Source organism: Rhinopithecus roxellana, chromosome 3, assembly GCF_007565055.1.
Source record: "Rhinopithecus roxellana isolate Shanxi Qingling chromosome 3, ASM756505v1, whole genome shotgun sequence".
Lineage (NCBI taxonomy): Eukaryota > Metazoa > Chordata > Mammalia > Primates > Cercopithecidae > Rhinopithecus > Rhinopithecus roxellana.
The window spans coordinates 175,757,207-175,782,446 of record NC_044551.1 but is presented as its reverse complement, the minus strand read 5'-3'; the positions used below and the strand labels follow the sequence as shown (position 1 = coordinate 175,782,446).

General features: G+C 44.4%; 1 protein-coding gene across 2 annotated transcripts in view; it reads left to right on the top strand.

The window, feature by feature from the left end:
* The window catches only part of DOCK2 (dedicator of cytokinesis 2), a 447,672-nt gene that overhangs the window by 1,532 nt on the left and 420,900 nt on the right, over positions 1-25,240 (top strand). For both annotated transcript variants that reach the window (XM_030926872.1, XM_030926873.1), the window contains exon 2: positions 15,627-15,710. In XM_030926872.1, coding sequence (XP_030782732.1) covers positions 15,627-15,710 — 84 coding nt within the window. The remainder of the gene's footprint in view (positions 1-15,626; positions 15,711-25,240) is intronic.

Here is a 25,240-nt window from a genome sequence, read left to right as displayed (position 1 = left end):
CACTTTACAGATGAAGTAACCAAGTTAACATCACTTGGAAGCAATGAAGCTGGGCCTTAAATTCAATTGTCTTCAGACCCTAGGTCATGGCACCAGAAAAGCATCTAGAAGGGAAACATCATGGCTAAAGGCAGGGAGCTGGCATCCCTGCAGTGTGTGGGTCAAACAATAAATATTCTGCTTTGGTTTTAGTGTTGCTTTTAGTGTTAAAAAGAATTGCAGAGGTAGATTATGGCTAGATTGTGAAGGGCTTTAAGTGCCAAGCTTCAAAGTTTGGATTTCCTTCTGTGAGCACTGGAGGTTTTGAGCAGTGTCATCTGGAAGAAGTTAAATAGTTAGTTAGGACAGGAGTGGGGACTGGACTTAGAATAGAAGGTAAATGGGTAACAGTTTTACCTGTCTACTTACTGCCTGGTTAATCTAGCAGGAGGTCACTTATAATCAACATTGCCTGTTAACTTTTACTAGGTTAATCCACTCTGCCTGAGGCTCTTGTCAGTGAAGAGAGCTTTCTCCTTGCAGGAGAGAGGAAAGGGTAGAAAAGGAGGAGGTAGAAAGAGAAACTAACAGTACCAGTTAGGGTTAAGTGTGACTAAGGGTGACAGTAAACTTCCAAAATTGTGGCCTAACCAAACTGCAAGTTTGTTTATGTCTTGCATAGAAAGCTCAGAAATGGTCTGTGAAGAGGTGGTAAGGTGGCTCATTCTATGTCTCACACTGTATCCTTGGCATGTGTCTTCTGCCTTCTGAGCCACACAGGCTGCTTAAGCTTCAGTTATCAGGCCCACCTTCCAGCCAGCAAAAAGGATGCAGGGAAAAAGAAGGTCATGACTTTTCCGTTTAAAGACATTTACCTGAAGGCACACTTGACATTTCTTCTTACCTCCTATTGGCTAAAATGTAATCACATGACTGACTATAGCTGCAAGGGAAGCTAGGAAATGTAGTCTGTAATGTAGGCAGCCATGTACCCAGCTAAAAATTAGGAGTTCTCTTCCTAACTAAGGAGAGGAGGAAGAATACCGAGGAGGATATATTAGTTTGCTAGGACTGCCATAGCAAAATACCACAGACTGGGTGGTTTAAACAACAGAAATGTATTTTCTCACAGTTCTCGAGGCTGGAAGTCCAAAATCAAAGTACCAGCAGTGTTGGCTTGTCTCGTGGCCTGTCTCCATGGTTTGCAGGTGGTTGTCTTGCTGCCTCTTCATTGCTTTCTGTGCAGGCACTCCCTTGCTGCCTCTTCCTCCTGTCATGAGGACACCAGTCATATAGGATTAGCATCTCACCCTAAAGGACTCATTTTAACTTAATCACCCCTTTATCTCCGAATATGCACTTATCTCCAAATAGGAGTACATTCTGAGATGCTGATGACTGGGACTTCAGCATAAGAATTTTGGTGGGGCCACAAGTTTGTGACAAATAATCTGTGGTCTCTGGCATGGTATTTTGGGACTATAAAGAGGGCTTCAAGGCAGGAGTCCTGAGACAAAGGGTGAGGGTAGAAAAGAGTTGTTTACCCTGAAGCTGAGCCTGCCAGACAGATTTGTGTGGGACTGTAGCTATTCTTGTAGGGGAGGGAAAAGCTTCTTTCTGCTACTGCATCTTGGGTTTTCTGTAAATTAGACTAACAAAAGACTGATGAACAAGAGAAAACAAACAAGTTTATTAGCGTGTACATCCTGCTTACATATGGAGTACTCAAAGGGTTGGTTTGAACTTGAGCTTATACAGCATCTTAGCAAAGGTACAATAAAGGTTTAGAGAAGTAGCAAGACAAAGGAGGGTTTTAGGCTTCCAAGGGCAGCAAACTGTGGGAAAGGAAATATATGGGGAATCTAATGGAAGATAAAGGGTTATTTGTGCAGGTCCATCTTGGAGCCAACTTTCTGTCTTCTTCATGGTCATAAAACTTCCCTGGGAGAGGGGATTTATGGCAGTCCTTATTTCTTAGGAGTTTCTTCAGATAAATAAATATCCAGGAGAGCTTCTTTCTGTACCTATTGATTCTTATGTGCATCCAGCTCAAAATAATATGCCCTATGGAAGTGGCATATTTTGATCACGTTTTGATCAGAAACCTGTTCTGTATGCAGCTTCTCTCTAGCTGTGGTTTTACACCAGTGTGTAGTGTTGAGGAATATTTGTTGGTTTCTTCTGAGGGCGATGAGGGAGAATCTGTTCCAGGTCTCTCCCCCAGCTGCCAGTGGTTTGCTGGCAATCCTCAGCATTCCTTGGCTTGCAGAAGCATCACGTTGATCTCTGCCTCCATCTTCACGTGGTATTCTCATTGTGTGCGTGTCTGTCTCCACATTTCTCCTTTTAAAAAAGACATCCAGTCAGATTAGGGCCCACCCTAGTGACTTCAGTTAAATGTGATTACCTCTGTAAAGACTCTGTCTCCAAATAAGATCACATTCTGAGGTACTGGGAGTTGGGACTCCAACGTCTCTTTTTTTGGAGGGGGTGGGCACAATTCAAACTATAACAGGCTCTGCAGAAGCAGAGAAGGGATCTTTTTCACATCTTGGTTGGGGAATATGGAGGAATCCATGACCAGCCCGTGGTCCAGGGATGTGGGTGATGCTGTCACAGCCCAGTACCCTGGACAGAGCTGATCCATGCACACTGGCAGACTTGGAGTGGGCAATGTGTGCTGGTGTCATTTGCAGCATGGATTTTTGTTGCAGGGAACAAAATCTAGTCAAACCAGTTCAAGGAAAATGTGTGTGGTATGTATCTGTGGGAGAGCAGGGGGAAGTGGTGTATTTTAGGGTCAGAAGAATCATATGGAAATCCAGGAAACAGGAGGAGCCAGGCCTCGGAAAGGGCTTGAACTGAGGCAACCCTGGAATCCTCTGCCTCTCCTCTCATGGCTTCTCAGCTTCTCTGAGCATGCTGGCTCTGGTCTCCTTTCTCTCCCCACCACCTCCCTTTGATTGTATTGCTCTTCATAGCTGGTACTCTAACACCACAGTGGTGACCCCAGCATGCAACCCACCCCTCTCTGCACAACCTTGCAAGGCAAGCATCCACTTAATCTTCTGTGTGTTTATTTGTTCAAAGTCCCAACAGAAGGGAGTGGCAGCTTGGTTTCCGTTTGTAAGAAAGACCACCCAAATCAGAGGTCATTGCCAGCCTAAGAATGGGCCTCACTCTGGTGAGGATGCTGCCCTTGGCAGGTCTAATTCTCCGTGACTATGAGGTGGGGTCACATGGCTTGCTACTCATCTAGCAGGAACCATGGGTGGGGACTGATTCTTTGAGTGGAACCTGCATTCCAAACACACCCAGGGCAGAACTTCACTACAGAGGGACCAATTATACTGCTTTTATTGCCAAAAGCAACAGTTGAAAGTATAGAGAGCATCATTCACTCATTAACTTGTTCATTTGTTCACTCATTCATTCTTCGTTAACTTCTTAAATATTTGTTGGGTCTGTGTGCCAGGCATTATGCTAGTCACTGAGATTACTAGAATTAGGCCAATATGGCCCCTATCCTTCTGGGGCCTACAGTCTAGTAGGGAAGATGAAAGAGAACTTCATTAATAAATCAGTCACCATATAATTACAAATTGTGATATGTGCTATTGTAATATGAGTGAGAATATCAGGAATGGTCTTGAATTAGATGATGTGAGAAGGGGAAAATGGGGAAAAGAATTCCAAAGCCAGTGCTTGGAGGGATATTAATACATGCATCTTTGCTACAGTGGCTGACTGTACCTTTGGACTGGTCCCCAGAAATTAGTCTGGTGAAACAAAAATACATGGATTAGACATCTAATTCCTTCCTACCACCAATTCTTAGGTGCTGGGGCTTCCTACTTTCAGAGGCTTCAGCAACTTGGGGCTGTTCAGGAGTGCCTGCTGGGCTGGCTGTTTGAGTTCATGTAAGGAGACTGTCCTAATCCGTAGTTATCTGGGCGCCTCATTAGTCTGTGGACATCTTGCCCCTAACCATAATGTTTGCATTTGAATGAGTCTTGAAGACAGATTGTGTTTTCTAAACTCTGCTTCCTCCTGAGATCAGCATCCTATTGCTGCTGTCTGTTGAGAGGAAATGTAGTCACCATACTGCTCTGCTAATTTCTGGACCTTTGGATTTGTTGGTTTTTTTTTTTTTTTTTTTAAAGCTTACAGGCCTTTAATTTAATAGTCAGTTACACATGGGAGCCACAATCTGTGCTCTGCAGCATATGTTCTGCAAATGGGAATGATAGTGCTTATCACCATGCAACTCCAGAGGAGTCTGGGTAGAGACACCACAAATGTCCCCTTTAATAGGCACTTTCTCCTTTCTTCCCCCTTCCCTTAATTGGTGTGAACTGAAAAACAGGCTGAGTTTGCGGGCTGCTTAAGTCTTACTCTGTTGTTAGTTCTCCTTGGAGAAAGTCATTCATTGTCTCCCTGCCCCCCACCAGGTCAGCTTCTGCTTTGGTTTAAAGTCATGGTGGCAGAAACTGAGGCTGGAGAAAGTATGACCGCTAACGTGGGCACTTTCCAGAGCCCTCTCCGTTCATCACTCCAGGGCAGTGGTCTGCAGACTTTTCAGCACCAGGGGCTGGTTTGGTGGAAGACAATTTTTCCACAGACTGATGGGGAGGTGGGGCGGGGTGGGAGGGATGGTTCTGGGATGAAACTGTTCCACTTCGGATCATGAGGCATTAGATTCTCTTAAGGAGCACACAACCTAGATCCCTCGCATGCGCAGTTCACAATAGGATTTCTGCTCCTGTGAGAATCTAATGCCCCTGCTGATCTGACAGAAGGCGGAGCTCAGGCTAATGCTGGATTGCCTGCTGCTCACCTCCTGCTGTGCAGCCCAGTTCCTAACAGGCTACCAACTGGTACCGGTATGTGGCCTGGGGATTTGGGGAACCCTGCTCTAGGGCACTCATTTCCCTTGACAGCACATGGCCCCTTGGATCACAGCCTAAGCTAAGATGATAGATAGAGACATAGGTGGACAGTATGATATGCACACTGTCACAGCACAGGATCTGAATGGGGCAATAGGCATTTGTTTGGTTGAATTAAATGGTGCAATGCCAGGCCTAGTGACACCCTGACTGACATGGTGGGCTGCAGCAGCAGGGCCATCCCAGTGTCAGCTGAACCTTGAGGGGTTGCCTGGAAAGTGGGTTTTTGCTGCTGGCTTCCCTGGTGGTGGCAGTCAGGGAAGGACCCTTCCAAGTAGAACGAATAGCCAATGTAAAGAGGAGGAAGCCTCTCTGATGTGTGGGAGGCCAGTGTGGCTGCAGTAGAGTAAGCAAGGCACAGAGCAGTAGGAAATAGATTCTCTGAGAGAGGTTATAGGGAGCAGTACTTTGTAGGTATTGTGAGGCTTTTACTCTGAATGGGGGAGGGAGACATTGCAGGGTTTGGAGTAGAGACATTGCAGGGTTTGGAGTAGAATTGTAGAACGACCTGTCTTATGTTTTAAAAGGATTGAGCATAGTAGTTTTATGATGAATTAATCAGGGGGAATTAAATGTGGTAGCAGGGGGACCAGTTAGGCAGCAACAGTGATAACTCAGGCAAGAGATGGCGGTGGCTTGCAGCAGGAGGGAACAGTGGAGACAGTGAGATGTGCTTAGATTCGGGATGTATGTGTTGTAGGTCAAGCAAATGGGGTTTTCTTCTTGGAATGGAATGGATGTGGGTATGAGAAGGAGAGAGGAGCCACTGGTGACTCCAGGGTTTCTGGTCTGAATAGCTAGAAGAATGAGAACTGCATCGAGGTCTTTCCTAGTGAAAACCTTGATCTAAGTAGTCATTGACATTGGCATAAATCATACCATTGCCTCACCTTTTGTAGTATGGTACATTTTTTTTTTTTTTTAATTTTACTGACAGTTCCAGGATACAAGTGCAGAACATGCAGGTTTGTTACATAGGTATACATGTACCATGGTGGTTTGCTGCACCTATCAACCCACCATCTAGGTTTTAAGCCATGTATGCATTAGCTGTTTGTCCTAATGCTCTCCCCTCCTCACATCCCCCTACCCTCCCCCCGACAGGCCCTGGTGTGTGATGTTTCTCTCCCTGTGGCCATATGTGTTCATTGTTCAACTCTCACTTATGAGTGAGAACATGTAGTGTTTGGTTTTTTGTTCCTATGTTAGTTTGCTGAGGATGATGGCTTCCAGCTTTATCCCTATCCCTGCAAAGGACATGATCTCATTCCTTTTTATAGCTGCATAGTATTTCATGGTATATATGTATGACATTTTCTTTATCCAGCCTATCATTGATGGGCATTTGGGTTGGTTCCAAGTGTTTGCTATTGTAAATAGTGCTGCAATAAACATATGTGTGCATGTGTCTTTATAGTAGAATGATTTCTATTCCTTTGGGTATATACCTAGGAATGAGATTGCTGGATCAAATGGTATTTCTGGTCCTAGATCCTTGAGGAATTGTTTTCCACAATGGTTGAACTAATTTACATTCCCACCAACAGTGTAAAAGCATTCTTATTGCTCCACAGCCTCACCAGCATCTATAGTTTCTTGACTTTTTAGTAATTGCCATTCTGACTGGCATGAGATGGATATCTCATTGTGTATTTCTCTGATGATCAGTGGTGCTGAGCATTTTTTCATGTTTCTTGGCCACATAAATGTCTTCTTTTGAGAAGTGTCTGTTCATATCATTTGTCCACTTTTTGATGGGGTTTTTTGTTTCTTGTAAATTCGTTTCAGTTTCTTATAGATTCTGGATATTAGACCTTTGTCAGATGAGTAGATTGCGAAAATTTTCTCCCATTCTGTAGGTTGCCTGTTGACTCTGATGATAGTTTCTTTTGCTGTGCAGAAGGTCTTTAGTTTAATTAGATCCCATTTGTTAATTTTGGCTTTTGCTGCAATTGCTTTTGGTGTTTTCATCATGAAGTCTTTGCCCATGCCTATGTCCTGATTGGTATTGCCTAGGTTTTCTTCTAGGGTTTTTTATTTTTATTTATTTATTTTTTTGAGATGGAGTTTCACTCTACTGCCCAGGCCGGAGTGCAGTGGTGCAATCTCGGCTCACTGCAAGCTCCGCCTCCTGGGTTCACGCCCTTCTGTCTCAACCTCCCAAGTAGCTGGGACTACAGGCGCCCACCACCATGCCCGGCTAATTTTTTGTATTTTTAGTAGAGAAGGGGTTTCACTGTGTTAGCCAGGATGATTTCGATCTCCTGACCTCGTGATCCGCCCGCCTTGGCCTCCCAAAGTGCTGGGATTACAGGCATGAGCCACCGTGCCTGGCCTCTTCTAGGGTTTTTTTGGTTTGGGATTTTACATTTAAGTTTGTAATCCATCTTGAGTTAATTTTTGTATAAGATATAAGGAAGGGGTCCAGTTTCAGTTTCCCACATATGGTTGACCAGTTTTCCCAGCACCATTCCACCGTATTCCATTGCTTCTTTTTGTCAGGTTTGTTGAAGATCAGATGGTTGTAGATGTGTGGTGTTATTTCTGAGGTCTCTGTTCTGTTCCATTGGTCTATATGTCTGTTTTGGTACCAGTACTATAGTACATGGTACATTTACAAAGCCTTCGTGTTATCATGTTTAGCCCTCACAGATACCCTAAGAAAAATAACTTCTGTCCTTATTTTGCAGGTGAGGAAACTGAGGCATAGATCTTTGAGGTCTCGCTGAAATGCAGCCTGTTCCAGGCAGTTTTATCATACCTCACCCCCTCTATTTTATGAAAGTCACCCCTTTTCACTTTGTCTTTTAGTTAGGTAACTGTATGTCATCTTCCCCACTAGCTGGGACATTGTTGGAGAGCAGAGCTGTATGGAGGGTTAACTTTGAGTCTATTCAGCATCAATGCAATAGCAGGAATGTGGGAGGTCAGAGAAACTAATCATTATTGTAGCCTACATCCTCTTGAGAATCCTGTGGCAGCTAGAAGCCCTTCTTCCCATAAAAATATGCACATGGGCAGTTCTGCATTGCAGTGTCACCAAAAGTCATTCATGGAAGCCAGTTAAGGTCCCTGGTAAAACGTGCTCATTTTACTCTGTAACTATTTAATAAACAAATACAATAGGCATAGCCAAAGCGTTCTGCCCATAGTATGAATTCTTGAAGCTTGTCAAGAGTCAGAAAACAATTCTTATAGTCTGTTCAGATCAATTAAGTTCAATAAGCCTGCACTGAGTGATGGTCCTTAGCTGGGTATTTGGGCCCAGAGGTGAATACAATAGTTCGGGAAGCTTACTGTTCAGTCATAACCTCTCTTTTTGTATGAGGCAGCGGAGAACACCATTATTAGTACTGATGTCCCCATTGGATGGGTTGGGGGCAGTCCACGCTTTGCTTCAAGTTACTACAGCTGCTGTCATTCCCTTCATACTTCCTTGCAGCCTCGTGTTGAATGATCTGGGCACCTCTAGAATGTAAGCTCCATGATGGCAGGGCCATGTCTGTTGTTCTTCTACAGCACAGAGCAGGTGCCCAGCAGTTGTTGATAGGATAGGTGAAGAGGTGGGTTCATAGATGGATGGATAGTTGTTGATTAGACGGATGGGTGGGTAGATGGATGATAGATGAGTGAGTGGATGGATGGATGAATGGGTGGGTGGATGAGTGGAGGGGGAAGGGCATGGGTAAAGGGTAGGGGCTGGAGGTTTTAAAATTTTCTGATGACCTTACAGGATTCAGATGGACTGAGTTGCCCCATCTTGCCTTTATCTTCCCACCCCATCCCTTTCCCTGTCAGGAGGTGAGGTCCCGTGAGAGCATTATAGCACAGCAATAGAGTACTCTTGAACTCGTCTCCAAATGGTGGACCCCTGCAGATGGTCACTGTTCTAAGCTCACCAGGTCTCCCTGGGACTCCATTCAGATGGCCCTGCCATCCATCCCTCGCACATCAAGCTGGTTCCCCGCTCTCTTCCCTGCTGTCACACCCTCTCCCCACTTCCTTGGGGGCTCTCAGTCCAGTTCTTCCCCTTGCCAGTCTGCCCCTCCCTCTCCCTCCAGTCTCACTTCCTTAGTGGGGCCTCTTTTTCCCTCTGAGAGCCCACAGCTGCTGTGACTTGCAGTTCAGCCATTCACTTCTGAAGACAGCTCCTTGTTTCTTGTGTGTTTATTTTGTCCCTTCAGCTAGATTTCACGGAAGCTCGGGAGAGCAGGAGTCACCCCTTCTCACCCCACTTTTCTGACCTGCAGGATCCTGCAGAGTGCCAGATACTCTCTGCATTTGGGGCTGGAGGGCTGATTTGGTTGATTTCACCATAAACTTTCTTCCAGCTCTGTAGTGTGTGTGTGCATGTGTGAGTCCAGGAGTGTGTGAGAATGTGAGTGTGAATGTGCCTATAGGAGTACTAGAATGGAGAGAGTGAAATCCAGCATGATGTTTCAGAGCAGGATTTGTCAACCTTGGCACTGTTGACACTGTGGGCCAGGAAAGTCTTTGCTATGGGGCTGTCCTGTGCACTGTAGGATGTTTAGCAGCATCTCTGGCCTCTAGTTACTAGAGGTTAGTAGCACTGACACCCCCGACTCCCCTCCCCGAGATTGGGACAAGCAAAAATGTCTCCAGACATCAACACATGTCTCTTCCAGTGGGGCAAATTCACTCCCAGTTGAGAATCACTGTTTTAGAGAATTCATTGGAATCCTAAGTTTCCTCTTGTTGACTGGGCATGTCATTGACTCGCTAAAAACTGACCACTACAATATGCAGTCCATAAGGTTGATATCATGATCCAGCAAGAAGCCTGAAGCACCTGGCACAGTGCCGGGGCCAAATGCATCTCCACTCATGAGAGGCGATGTGAGTGTGGTGCATGGCTGAGAGCGTGTGCTCTGGAGCCAGCCTGTCTGGGGTGAAATCCTCACTTGGCCCCTTCTTTGCTGTGTTCACCCCAGGATGTTTACTTGATCTTGCACTACCTCAGTTTCCTCACCTGTAAAACAGAGACAATAATAATCATACACACCCCAAGAACTGCAGATTCATGATTGAATGGGTGACTGTGCGTAAAGCCCTTGGTATAGTGTCTGGTACGTGGTAAGTGTTTGGCAGAGGTTAGCTGTTCTTGTGATTCCTCTGCTCTTTCCTGGTGGGTGGAGGAACACCTCCTCCTTCTAGGTTCCCTCTGGCTGTAATTCTTTGGCCTCATTCGCTGCTGACTAGCGCCCGGGTTTGAGCTCTGGGGTGACTGCCAGAGGCTTCTGCTGGGTCATTGCAGTCGCCCTGTGGATGCAGTGTCAGGATGCTGCCTCAGTGCTGAGGCTGTCAACACCTGTCCAGAGACTTCCTCTGCTTGCGTGTTTCCGTGAGCGCATTTCACTTGAATCCAAAGTGGACCTGCCGGCTAGTTCTGTTTCCCCCTGGAGTGGAGACTCTCCAAAACCCAGCTCAGGGACTGGAGAAGTGAGCTTCGGGCAATTACATTCTTTCTCCATTATTGCTTTTGTTCCTCTTATACAGTCACTTGTCCAAACTCTATTAACACTTGGTGTTGGCTGAAGCTTGTGTTTTCAAACATGTCAGCAGATGGCAGGGCCCCAGATGAGGTACGAATCCATCTCAAAGGGTCACACGGCACTTGATGGCTGCAATCAAAACTGGCAGCTAAGCTGGGTCAGCGTCTCTTGAAGCAATCTTGAGAAATGCAAGAAAGAATATAGCCAGAAGAAGGGACATAGCTGCCCTTCGTCTTCAGTCACATCCCTTCAGTCCAGTGAGCATTTCTTAAAAGTTCAATAAATATTGATTGCACTTCTGCTGTGGGCCAGGTGCTGGGAATTCAGTGGTCAACAAGATAGACTCAGTCTCCATCCTTACCGAGGCTGGAGGGAAAGACAGGATACAAACAAGTCCAGTATGTGTAACAGAGTGTGATGGCTGCAATGGCCTGGTGAGGAAGCAGGGACTCTGGACTCCACTCTGGGTTTGAATTCGCTTTCTGCCACTTTCTATGTGTCTATGAGTAAGTTCCTTAACATCTCTTTGAGTTTCTTGTATGTTACAGGAAGACTAGTAACTTGAGGTTACTATGAAGATTAAATGGACTGATACAAGTAAAGTGCTAGGGACTTTTTTTTTGCTGGCGTCTTGCTCTGTCGCCCAGGCTGGAGTGCAGAGGTGCAATCTCGGCTGACTGAAACCTCTGCCTCCCAGGTTCAAGCGATTCTCCTGCCTCAGCACCCCCGAGTAGCTGGGACTATAGGTGTACCCCACCACACTCAGCTAATTTTTGTGTTTTTAGTAGAGACGGGGTTTCACCATGTTGGCCAGGCTAGTCTCAAACTCCTGACCTCAAATGATCCACCTGCCTCGCATGGTGTTGGGATTATAGGCGTGAGCCACTACACCTGGCAGTACTAGGGATTTTGTCTGTCTTATCTATCACTGTGACTATAGTACTCAGAGCAATACCTAGAACACAGCAGGTACTACATACTGTGTCTGCAGTACTTAGGACAGTATCTAGCATACACTAGATGTTCACATGAATATCTGTTGAAAACACCATGCAGTATGTACTTGGCGTATAAAATGTGCTTTAAATATTTACCATTTTCTTAGGAAGCAGGGTGTACAGTAGTTAGAATTTAGACATTGAGATCTATCTATATGTCTTATTAGGTGGAGCAGTTGTTTACCAACCCCTTCCTCAGTTTCCTTATATATAAATCAAAGAGAAACATTGAACTTATCTCCTAAAATTGCACAAAGCACAGAGACCCTTCTTTAGTTGTTTTTATGAGCCACTGTGCTAGAACAATGGTGTTTACTTTCACCTTAGCTCCCTCTCTTTGGACTCCTGATGAATAGAGTACTTCAATATATTTAGGTAGAATCAGTAACTAATCAGTGGATTTGATTTCCAGGGTTGCTAGAAGTTCCCTCTGCCTCAAAATAGCAGTCCAGTGGCTTGCCAACCTGGGATTTCCAGTATGAGTCCTTGCTGGATTCAGCGACCCAAGATGGCTTCGGTACTTGGGAACATCCCTTTGATCCTTGGCCATAAATGCTTTGTTCTGGGTGGGCTTGTCAGGATACCAGTTTCTGCTTTGGTTCTTATGTATGGTGCTTTGGCACAAGGAGAGGTCAAGTCTTTCATAGGGAATGTATCAGTATTCCCCAGGGCTTGGCCACCTTGCATGATGGGGAAGCTGGAATGGGTATTTGTGGGAATGGCCAAGGGCCTGAGGGGCTGTGGGTAGGCTTCCCCGATTTGTCTTTTGTGGACAGGCACTGGGCAGGGTGGACCCAGCTATGATTTCTTCCTCTTGTTTTTCTGCCTTTTTCATCCCTTGTTCAAAAGTTGAGAGTGGTTAGGCCCATCTTAGACTGGTCAGAAGCAAACTGAAGGACAGAGATAAGCCATCAAACTTAGCAGAGGGGCATTCCGGCTTGGAGCTTCCTGTTAGTCATCTAGAAGACTAAACAGCATTGGGTATTCATAGGCAAAGCCACTTCCTTTGTCAGTCATGTCTGCTTTTCTTCAAATGGAGCCTTAAGAAACCCTTATGCAAGGCAGAAATAGATTTATAAATTAAGTGCCAAAGTCAGTTACTTTCATTTTTGTCATCAGTGAGTACTTGGAATGAATACGGATCTTCACCTTGAATACCCAGTTTCAAGATCTGTCCAGGACATCTTAAGCCAGTCTACTGGCACCTTCTCACCTGACATTGCTGGGCAGAGGATGAGGGAAGATTCCCAAGGAAAGCAGGGAGTTGCTGGTCAGGGAGTAACATACAGTCCTGCCCCACCTCCAGATATCTGATGGACACACCTGATTTGCTCATGCTCCAGAGACTAACGCACGTTGTGCATGGTTTTCTTCTGTTGGAAGCCTCAGTTGCTTCCACCATCCTGTCCAGTTGTACTGCCAAGTCCTCAGGCAGACCACTTGGCCTGGAAGAGCAGGGAGCAGAGTCTACCCAGTGAGGACACCAGCAAACTGGAGTGTGTCCAGGCGACAGCAGCCTATAAAGGGAAGGGGGTTGAAGTCAGGCCAAGTGCGGAGGGAATGAAGAAACAGGTTGCATTTATGCAGGAGGAGAGAAGCTTCGGCATCCCCCGAGGGCCCTCTCAAGGTTTGCTTTTAGACACAGGATTAATTTGGTTAAGTGTTGGTCGACAGAGCTGTTGGTTGCAAACTACAGGAAAGTAGATTTAAAAGTGACACAAAGTTCTGAAGGAGTGAGCCTTGTTCAGGAGATAATATAATGCGAATAAAAAGAAAAGTGACTACCATTTACTGAGCACTTACTATGGCTGGACATTAAGTCAAGTCATGTATGGGCATTAATATCAGCTGAGCCCCCCAGGAACCCAATAAGGTAGGGACCATTATTTCTTGCATTCTACAGTTGGAGGAACTGAGGCTTAGGGAGATGCAGCCTCTTACTCAAGCAGCCTGTCCCTGGCTCCTACAGTGCCTTTCTGTGGATTACAAAGATACTCCTCTGGTGGGCACAGCGTGAGGGCAGTGTGCAAGCCTTGGCAAGCAGATCACAGGTTGGGTGCCAGCCTTCACTGCTCTCTTGACTGGGTGGCCTTGTGCAGGCCACAGCCTGAGCAGTTGTACACTGCAGCCCTAGGCTTGAGGACAGAGCCAGGAAAGGACAGAACTGGCCTCAAAAGTCACATCTGTCTGACTCCAGAGACAACTAGCTCTTAACTCCTAAGCTTTATCATCTTTCAGGATGGAGACTTCATCTCTCTGAATGCACACAAAGGGAGGTTAGGGATATGGGGGACACCTGGGAGTAGAGGGGACAGCCTGTGCTCCTCTCCATTTAAGCATCCTAAAAACCCTGCTAGATAGGTACTGTTAACATCCCCATTGTAAGAAAGTGAGACCCAGAGAGGTGAAGTCACTTGCCCAAGATAACACAGTAGTGAGTGGCAGAACTGGGGTTCCTTCTGAACCGCTCTGGTCTTTTAATGTGGTTTAGGCAGATGTGTTGGGGAGATAGTACCAGGGGAAGGAGGAAGGATGGAAGAGGGAGGGAAGGAGATAAGTGGGAAGAGGTAGAGATGAATGAGAGTTAGAGACTGGAGGTGGTGTCTGTGATGCAAAAGAATCTGCACCAAACCCAGTGGCATTTCACCCAGCTTGTACATAGGGGTTAGACACAGAGCAGCATTGGCCATTTAGACCCTGGTCACTTAGTGGCTCAGTCTATGGTCCGTGTCATCAATGTTAAAAGGAGGTAATTATGAGGAGGCGGACCTGTAGAGTAGAGGAGTGGGAAGGAGCATGGGCCTGTACTTCCAGGTCTAGCACTGTGTGACCTTGGGCAAGGCAAGTAACCTCTCTCTGCCTGAGTTTCTGTATCTGAAATTTGGAAATAGTAAGACTTCTCACTTCCAACGATTATTGTGAGAATTAAATGAGTAAAAGCACATGGAGAACTTAGAATCATGTCTGGGATGTAAGTGATTGCTACGCACTAGTTCTTATTAGGATCCACAATGATAACCCACTTCCAGAAAAGTGGGGCATGCCTACGTTTAGTTCCTGTTTAGGAATAATAACATTTTTACAATGGTATCTTATCTTAGCTCCCCACCCAACCTTGTGGGGTGGGTAAGAGTGGCACAGTAATGCCTACTTTACAAGTGGGGAAACACATTTAGAGGGAAAATGAATCTGTTGTGTAGCGGTCACCAGCTAGAGCGGGTTTGGAGGAGTCTGGAGATGTAGCTGCTCCCTGTCGTGTGGGCAGCAGCAGGACTGAGGGCATCATGAGGGACTGGAGTTCACACCGGGGCCTTCCTGCTGGTAAATCTCCTATACAGGTTCCTTCCCTTGCATAGCCTTCTCCAGCATCCCAGTGGTCTGTGCCAGTGGGGGAGGAGCATGGACCCAACTCAGCTGGCCTGTCTCCAGGAAGCCTCCTGTGGCCCCCATGCATGGCTCCAGCTTGCTATCTCCCGTGCTCTCGAAGCACCTGTACTTCCTGAGCCCAGACCACCCATCTGGTCATTGCAGGTGGACCTGTCAGCTTCTCCCATTAGAATACAAGGCCTTGGCTGTCTAATTCTACCATTTGGTTACTGGTTATGAAGCATTACAACATGGTAGGCTCTTCACATGCTAGGACTCTGTTTCTTTCTCATAATAACTTGTCATAGATCCCTGGGGTGCCTGAGCTGGAACTCAACCCCAGGCCTGGCTGAAGGAGGGGCTCAGGTTCTCAGAGGCCACAGCTGCCTGGCTCTCCTGCCATCCTGCTCACCAGTTCATCTCTCCCACCTAGTATAACACCTCACAACACTTCAGGTGCTTAGTATGCAGTTGTTTCTTTTTAATTGTAGCAAAACGTACATAACAAACAATGTACCATTTTAACTGCCTGGTGTACAGTAAGAGGACAGTCCATAGTAAATATCAGCAGCCTCTTTGTCACTCAGGCTGAATGCAGGGCCTGTGTTGAGGAGAGGTGAGCTTTGGTTAACAGAAGGTCTTAGGAGCCAGGCTGACTCTGAAATGATTCTTGTGGCAGGCAATAGGTTTGCGTGTCAGTTTTGTCTAGCCCAGGTGGGCTGTGTGGGCATGGAATGGACTTGAGGCAGGGATAGCAGGAAGGAGCAGAGACTAAAGAGATCCAGAGGTCTCACCTAACTGCCTTTCTTTCTATTTCACAGCCATATACAACTTTCAAGGCAGCGGAGCCCCTCAGCTCTCCCTGCAGATTGGTGATGTGGTACGAATACAGGAGACATGTGGAGGTGAGTTGCTGGCCCATGCCCCAGGTGCTGGACCCTTGGCTGGTGGAAGCCCATAGTACACCCAGACCCCCCAGCCCTCTCTCTGAACCTGCAACTGTGTGGTCTGCTTAAAAACGTTTTGGTAACGCTAGTAATTAGAATGTACTAAACAGAAATGCTTTCTCATTTTAGGAATGTATGTTTCATAGCGAAAGCCTAACTGGGTGGTTCGATGTTTGTTATATTCTCCATTTGCCTCAGCCATGGGGCTATTCAGCCTGTGACTCTTGCTAGATACAGTTCTTTATTAGTATTAATATCATGATAAAGGGAAATAAGCATCATTAGGGTTTGGAAGGGTCCCATAAATCACACCTCTAATTCCAGGAGAGCTGATGTGCACAGTCGTGTAATTTGTTTACTGCATGAAGGCACCCAGCCTTGGGAGCAGGAGCTCACTGCCGTCCCCAAGCTGGGAGCCCTGTGTTGGGCAGTGTGGTGGTATCTCTTTCTTTTCTCCTACAAAGGTGCCATTGCCTTGTGAAGCCAGGTGTCTACTGGGCTGTGTCCACCCATGGTAGTGTGGTGGTCAGGAGTGCTTTTTAAAATTTGCACAAAGACTAATGGCCTTTGACTCATAAGTCAGGCAGTTGGAAATGAATATGTCACTGATAAACTTGATATTGGGAGCATGGCTTGGGCATGAGAACCAAATGAGCTACTAATCTGTTACCCGCAGTCAGGCATGCTCCCATCCCTCACTGGCCCAATCGGCCCACCACAGTTCCCTCCTGCCTGGGCCTGCTGGTAGCTCCTGCTACATGGAGGGCACAGAACGTGGGCTTCCTGTGTCGGAGTAGAAAGGCAGAGGAAGAAGAGTGGACTGAGCACATAGGCCTGGTCTGCCCCCAGTGAATCCATTAGATGAGGACCTGGGGAGGGAGTGAGGGTCAGGGAGGAGGCACATGTGCCACTGTGAAGGAGGCCTTTCATGGGGAAAGGCGGTCACTTGCAGGAGTAGCCGTCTTTGGTCCTTTCCACAAAATAGACACTGTGCTAAATTCTTTATAACACATGATCCTAGTCACTCCTCACCACAACCCATAGGACAAGCGGTGTCATTTCCAGTACTGGATTAGCCACACGCAATCTCCTAGGCAACGGAGCCCCCAGCTGGGTCTGAAGATTTGTACAAGGATGCTTGTGTAAACACATACACACACACATACAAAGACACACACAAACATACGTGTGTACATATATACACATATGCGTACCTGTGCACATAGATACAACCAAAAAACATACAGAAAACCATTTTTGAGGGAAATAATTTGAAATTCGATATTTCAAGATAACTTTAAAAGGGGTCATGGGGGAAATGAGAACTTTGTTCATCTTCCTTATATTTATTTTATGCTTTAGTATTATTTTTACTTGGGGTTGTAGATGAGGGGATACCAGGGCCTGCAAAGTTCACACTCTGGCCCTGTTGAAACCTTTTACACAAGGAGTGGACAAGGCTGGAGGAGAGGGGTGGGGACACTGTCCTAGAGAACTGGGTCTGTGATTCCAAGCACCCTGCCCCCTGCCCACAGCATAACCCGATCTTTTACAAATCTAGTTCTGCCCAGTGGCAGACAAGCAAACTGTAGGTGACTACCAAGGGCAAAGAATGAAAATAAAAACAGCAGCAACTCTCCTCAGTGCCTCTTTCATGCTACTGGATGCTAATGCTGAGAAACAGGTACGAGACCTCACATTTGCAGATGAGGAAACGGAGGCAGGGAAATGACTCATCTCAAGTTGCACAGTGAGCCGGTGGATTTTTTTATTTTATTTTTTTTTTTGAGACGGAGTCTTGTTCTTGTCTCCCAAGCTGGAGTGCAATGATGCAATCTTGGCTCACTGCAGCCTCTGCCTCCCAGATTCAAGCAATTCTTGTGCCTCAGCCTCCTTACTAGCTGGGATTACCAGCATGCACTACCATGCCTGGCTAATTTTTGTATTTTCAATAGAGACGGGGTTTCGCCATGTTGACCAGGCTGGTCTCGAACACCTGGCCCTAGGTGATTTGCCCACCTCGGCCCCCCAGATTGCTGGGATGACAGGCGTGAGCCAACGTGCCTGGCCCCAGTGGCTCTTTTCTGATGGCCAAGCCCACACTCTTTCCTCCACCCATGCCTGCCAAAACAATAACAAGCCCTTGGTCATTATTTTCTGTGTCCTACATTGTGAAATCCAGATGAGCATTTTTCTCTTCGTTGTATGCAGTTTCCCTGGATGGAAAGCTTGAGGGAACAAACCTCCCCCACAGGCTGCCATAGTCAGAGCCTTGCCAGTACCTTTTCCTGGCCTGGCGCCCTGACCTTTACGAAGGCTACTCTGGTGGACTCAAGCCACCTTTAATCATCTCTGGGTCACCTTTATCCTTTCTTTGGTTCTGATTTTCCGTTTCTAATTCAATTAGTCTTATTGTAATGTATCTTTGTAAATTAGTCACAATATCTTGCTGGAAAAAGCTGGATATATTCATTTGGTAAGTGGCTAATAATTTATTAATTCTTTGAAAAGACAGTGTTCAGAAGTCTGCTAGAATGAGTCTAGCTGTCTGAGGAAATATCATATCTCCCGGTGTGCAAATTGTTAGGACTTCTCATGCATACGCTTATGGCTATGCAGAGTTTCCAAACTGGAATTTAGGGGATCCAAAGGCTTCTTGGGGTGCCTTGAGTGGCAGAAGGAAATGGAGCTGGAGGGGGTCTGAGAGCAGGTCTGGTGTTGTCTGCTTTGCAGATGGGGCGTGTGGTCTGTGATTCTGATCGAAAAAAAATAGTTCCTCCAAAAATATAAAAGATGTGAAAACCACAATGTTAGTCAAAAATTAGTCAAAACTGTGTAGTAGAAAGAATATGGGTGTACCCGTGAAACCTTCTTATAGAAAACTACTTCAAAAACAAAATCCAGCCAATTGAGAGGTGAATCACAATAAAGGAATATAGGATTAAAAAGCCTGTGATAAAAGGAAATAGTGGCCAATATTGGGTCAAAATGAATTGGTTTATAAAAATTGATATTAAAAACAGTAGGAATGTCTTGTAGAAGGCACAAACATAAAAAAAGTGTGATTTTTTCCCCCAGTAAAGTATGACTTTACTGTCATATCCATGTGCTGCTCACCCACTTCTTCCTTTTCCCCAGTTCAAATAAGACCTGGGGAAGGAGTGAGTTTGGGATGTTTTCTTTCCTATTCTTTGTCTTCTCTACTGAAATAAGCCTTATGATTGGCCAGTCCACCGTACAAATTGTCATGTAGCTGGGGAATGAAATGCCAGATGCCCCTGACATCATGATATTTATGGCTACCAAAAAGAATGTTACTGTTGGGAACCTAGACAATATTTTTAAAAATCGAATAAAATTGAGACTTGGGAGGAGAATGGGAGAGAACAGCTAACTCAATGACATCACTTTGACAACAAAGTCAATGAATATTAATTGAAAATAAAACATGAAATTAAAAAAAACACTTCTATCTTTGAATGCTTTTCATAACAATTTTCATTTTAGAGAAGTTTTTAAGAAATCTTTTTAGTGATAAAGTAACATTGAATCGAAGTTCAAATGTCCCTCAATTTCACTTGGTTTCTTTTTCTTCTGTTAAATACAAATAAGATTAAATAAAATTTTTATTTACATACTATCTTCACTATATGCTCATTTTTATGAGAGTGTTTTAAAAATCATATTTTATCTTTTTATCTGTCATTCTATGTACATAAAAATAAATGAAGAGTTGCCTGGAATGATATTAATAGTGTTTTTCTGTGTAATGGGATTCAGGATAATTCTTTAAGTTTTTATGTTTGTACTTTTCTGTTTAGTTTTAATTCTTTATAATAGCATATATTAGTTTTAAACAAACAAAACAAAGTACAGTCTTTAAGCTGGGCATGGTGGTGTACACCTATAGTTCTAGCTACTTGGGAGGCTGAGGCAGGAGGATCTCTTGAGCCTAGGAGTTCAAGACTAATAAGACTCTATCTCTAAAAAATGAGGCAAAAAAGGTATGAAGAGTAAAGTAACAATCACTTACATCCCAACCACCCATAATTAATCATTGCCAACACCTGAGGATATTTGCTTCCAATCTACAAGACTGCATCATCATTATTATTATTATTACTGAGATGGGGGTTTCACTTTGTTGCCCAGTCTGGTCTCCAACTCCAGGGCCCAAGCAGTCCTCCTGCCTCAGCCTTCCAAGTACCTGGGATTACAGATGCATGCCACCCTGTCGGGCTTTCAATGGTTTAAAAATCTTCCCCACCACCTCCAGTAAAGAAATGAAAAGAGCACTGGCTTTTGAATCAGAAAGTTATTCCCTGCTTCTGCTACCCACTAGTGGAGTCATCCTGGGTATGTAAGCTTTAGGTTTCTCATCTGTCAAGTGGGTTGTTTTCACTTTGCTCCTGGGCTTGTTATGAGGATAAAATGAGAAAAAGTAAAGAAACTGTCTAGTACCAGCCTGGCTCATAGAAGGTTCTCTGTGTTTGTTAATTCCATCCTCTCCCCCATTATGTAGCACTTTACCGAAACTCGCAGCTGTATATTTTTACAACATGGCCCAGAAGCTGAATCTTTGCCTGGAATGGGTGAGGCTAGCCCTTCCTTGCCTATGTACTAAATTTACTCAGCTGGATGAAGAGGGAAAACAGGACCCTAACCTGGAAGTTTAAACACGGGTGAATTTCACTTTTTATTATAAAGATAATGTATTGTTATGATAAAAACTCCCATAGTTGAAGATGGTACTCATGCTACGCCATGCTAAGCCTTAGACATGAAATGCTGACTTCATTGTCCATATTATATCTCTCATGCTGCCTCTTTTACCCAGAGGCGGCATAAACATTCTGTGTTTTAGATTTGGAAAACACATGTAAGTGTACTGAGCATAGGAATTCCTCATAGAAGGGACACACATGAAAAAAGCAGTGTTAGTTTATTTCCCCCCAGTCACTTCCTCCAGTCATACTTGACTGACATCTTTCCTGATATTTGATGACATCGGAAGACTTCAATCTTATATATCCATTGTGCAGCTCACCTACTTCTTCTGTTTCCCTGGTTTGAACAAGACCTGGGGAAGGAGGGAGTTTGGGTTGCCTTCTTTCCAGTTCTTTCTTCTCTACTGAAATAAACCCTCTGTGATCAGCCAGTCCACTGTAGAAATAGCCATGTAGCTGGGGATTGAGATGCCAGATGCCCCTGACATCTTTGTATGAAGCTCCTGGAATGCACTCATACTGTGTTTGGATGTAGTTTTGGGGTGGAGGAACTGTATCATGCCCTCCTAAGGCAAGAACTTCCTACCTCTAAAGGCTGACATGGGAGAATTGCTTGAGCCCAGGAGTTCGAGGCTGTAGTGAGGCATGATCATGCCACTGCACTCCAGCCTGGGCAACAGAGTGAGACTTTGTCTCTAAAAATAAATAAATAAATAAACAAACAAATAAAATTAGAGGAGTGAGGGAGGAGATGGATAGAGCATCCTCTGCTTTTAAAAAATAACGCATTGCTTTTGTTGTTGCTGTTTTCCAGAAATGCAACTACATACTCTATGTACTATTCTGAGACCTTCTGTTCTCATTTGAAAATATTGGAGTGCTAAGTGAACACATATTTATTACCACATTGTTGGTTTGGCTGCAAAAAGCTTGGCACAATGAGATTTTGAATGTACCCCCTCACCGAGTAGGGTACACCCAGAGCCATACACAGTGGCTTCCATGCTAATAACTCTTTTGAGGGTGATCTTGACCCATCCAAATTATTTGCTTTTAGTATAAGTGAGGACATTATGAGCACTTAACATGGAATCTTTTTAAAGCACCACCTTGCAAGGTGATAGTCTTTTGTTCAGGTGTGCTGTAGTGACAGGTCACTTTGAAAAGGACTCCATTTTCTTCCGTAAGGCTGCTCCATTATCAGCAGTGTCTATATGAAGTTTTCTTCCCTTCTGAATGAGGATGAGGCTAAGACGTCAGTAAACTTCCATTATGTTTCATTTGAAGCATGTCTGTTTGCTTTGTTGTGATGGAAATATGTTGAAACGACCTTAGCGAAAAAACAAAAATGATATTATAAATCCATATGTCCTGAAAATAAAATAGAAAATGTGCCCAACGTTCTCTGCATTATTATTAATTGATTTTTTTTTAAAGAATGGTATCTACTAACTCTTTTGGACACTGGGCGAACTCTCTGAGTTTGAGGCACTATTATTCTCATTTTATAGATGAGGGAACTGAGGCTCAGAGGAAAGTATTAACATGTCTATGATCACACAGTTAAGTAGCAGATCTCCATCAAATTCAGACTTTGATTGCATAGTTCATACTCTTTAAAAATTTTTAAATTGTATATATTTAAGGTATACAACATGATATTATGAGATACACATAGGTAGTAAGATAGTTATGATAGTGAAACAAATTAACATATCCATCATCTCACATAGTTACCTTTTTTGTTTTTGTTTTTGTGGCATCAGCAGCTAAAATCTAATCATTTAGCAGAAATCTCAAATACAGTACAATTTTATTGACTATAGATGCCTTGTTGTACATTAGATCTCTAGACTTGTTCTTCCTACATATCTGTTACCCTGTAACCTCTAATCTACATTTCCCCATTTCATTCCTCCCATCCCCTACCCTGCCCTGGTAACTACTATTTCATTCTGTATGTCTGTTTATTTGACTCTTTTTTTTTGGTTCCATATATAAGTGAAATAATGCAATACTTTCTGTGTTGTCTTATTTCACTTAGCATAATGTCTTCCAGGTTCATCCATGCTGTGACAAATGGCAAGATCTCCTCCTTTTTAAAGGCTGAATAATATTCCATTGTATATATACATTACAGTTTCTTTATCTGCTCATCCATTGGTGAGCATGTGGGTTGTTACCATATCTTGGCTGTTGTGAATAATGCTGTAATGAATATGAGAGTGCAGACATCTTTACAAGGCAGTTATTTCATTTTCCTTGGATCTATGCCTTGAAGAGGGATTGCTGGGTCATACGCTAGTTTATTTTTAATTTCTTTACGAACTGCCATACCTTTTTCAACAATGAGTGTACAAGTCTACATTCTCACCAACAGTGTAGAAGAGTTCTCTTTTTTCCACAACCTCGCCAACATTTGTTATCTCTTGACTTTTTGATAATAGCCATTTTCACAGGTGTGAGGTGACATCTCATTCTGGTTTGATTTTCATTTTTCTAACAACTAATGATGTCAAGCACCTTTCCATGTATCTGTTGGCCATTTGTATGTCTTCCTTGGAGCAATGTCTATTCAGGTTCTTTGCCTATTTTGTACTCATTTTCATACTATTGAGTCATATGAGTTCTTTATAAAATTTTTGATATTAACCCCTTATCAGATGTATAGTTTACAATTTTTTCCCTAATTCACACATTTTTGTTTCATTTTGTTGTTTTCTTTGGTATGCAGAAGGTTTTTAGTCAGGATTCACACTCTTTACCAGTGTATTAGTCTGTTTTCACACTGCTGGAAAGAACTAGCTGAGACTGCATAATTTATGAAGAAAAGAGATTTAATTGACTCACAGTTCTGCATGGCTGGAGAGGCCTCAGGAAACGTAAAATCATGGTGGAAGATGAAGGGGAAGCAAGGCATGTTTTACATGGCAGCAGGAGAGACAGACAGAATAAGAAAGGAAGTGCCATACTTTTAAACCATCAGATCTTGTGAGAACTCACTATCACAAGAACAGAATGGGGGAAACTGCCCCTATGATCCAATCACCTCCCACCAGGTCCCTCCCCTGACACATGGGGATTACAATTTGAGATGAGACGTGGATGGGGACACAGAGCCAAATCACATCATTCCTCCCCTGGCCCTTCCAAAATCTCATGTCCTTCTCACATTGCAAAATCAATCACGCCTTCCCAACAGTCCCCCAAAGTCTTAACTCACTCTAGCATTAACTCAAAAGGCCAAGTCCAAAGTCTCATCTGAAATAAGGCAAGTTCCTTCCAAATATGAATCGGTAAAATCAAAAAAACAAGTCAGTTACTTCCAAGATACAGTGGGGGTACAAGCATTGGGTAAATTCTCACATTCCAAAAGGGAGAAATTAGCCAAAACAAAGGGGCTACAGGCCCCATGCAAGTCCAAAACACAGCAGGGCAGCCATTGAATCATAAAGCTCCAAAGTCTCCTTTGATTCCATGTCTCACATCTGTGCAAGGTTACGTTGGTGCAAGGGATGGGCCCCCAAGGTCTCGCGCAGTTCTGCCTCTGTGGCTTTACAGGGTACAGCCCTCACAGCTTCTTTCACAAGCTGGTATTGAGAACCTGCAGCTTTTCTAGGCACACAGTGCAAGCTGTTGGTGGATCTACCATTCTGGGGTCTGTAGGATGGTGACCTTCTTCTCATAGCTCCACTAGGCAGTGGCTCACTGGGGACTCTGTGTGGGGGCTCCAACCCCACATTTCCCCTCTGCACTGTCCTAGCAGAGGTTCTCCATGAAGATTCTGCCCCTGCAGAAGACTTCTGCCTGGACATCCAGGCATTTCCATACATCCTCTGAAATCTAAGCAGAGATTCCCAAAGTTCAGCTCTTGTCTCCTGTGTACCTACAGGCCTAACAGCACATGAAAGTTGCTAAATCTTGGGTCCTGCACCCTCTGAAACAACAGTTTTAGCTGTACCTTGGCCCCTTTTAACCATAGCTGGAGGTGGAGTGCCTGGGACACAGGGCGCCAAGTCCTGAGGCTGCACAGAGCAGCAACGGGGCCCTGGGCCCAGCCCACAAAACCATTTTTCCCTCCTAGGCCTCTGGGTCTGTGATTGGAGGGGCTGATATGAAGATCTCTGAAGTGCCCTGGAGACGTTTTCCCCATTATCTAGGCTGTTAACATTCAGCTCCTTGTTACTTATGTAAATTTCTGCAGCTTCCTTGAATTTCGCCACAGAAAATGGGTTTTTCTTTTCTATCACATGGTCAGGCTGCAAATTTTCCAAACTTTTACTCTCTGCTTCCCTTTTAAACATAATTTCCGATTTCAGACCATCTCTTTGTGAGTGCATATGATTATATACTTTTAGAAACAGCCAGATCAGATCCTGAATGCTATGATACTTAGAAATTTCTTCTGCCAGATACTCTAAATCATCTCTCTAAGTTCAGATTTCTACAGATCTCTAGGACAGGGGCAAAGTGCCGCAGTCTTTTGCCAAAGCATAGCAAGAGTGACTTTTGCTCCAGTTCCTAAGAAGTTCCTCATTTCCATCTGAGACCACCTCAGCCTGGATTTCATTGTCCATATCACTATCAGTATTTTGGTCAAAACCATTCAACAAGTCTCTAGGAAGTTCCAGACTTTCCCACATCTTCCTATCTTTTTCTGAGCCCTTCAAACTGTTCCAACCTCTGCCTGTTACCCAGTTCTAAAATTGATTCCAGATTTTCAGGTATTTTATGGCAGTCCCCCAGTTCTGTTAGTACCAA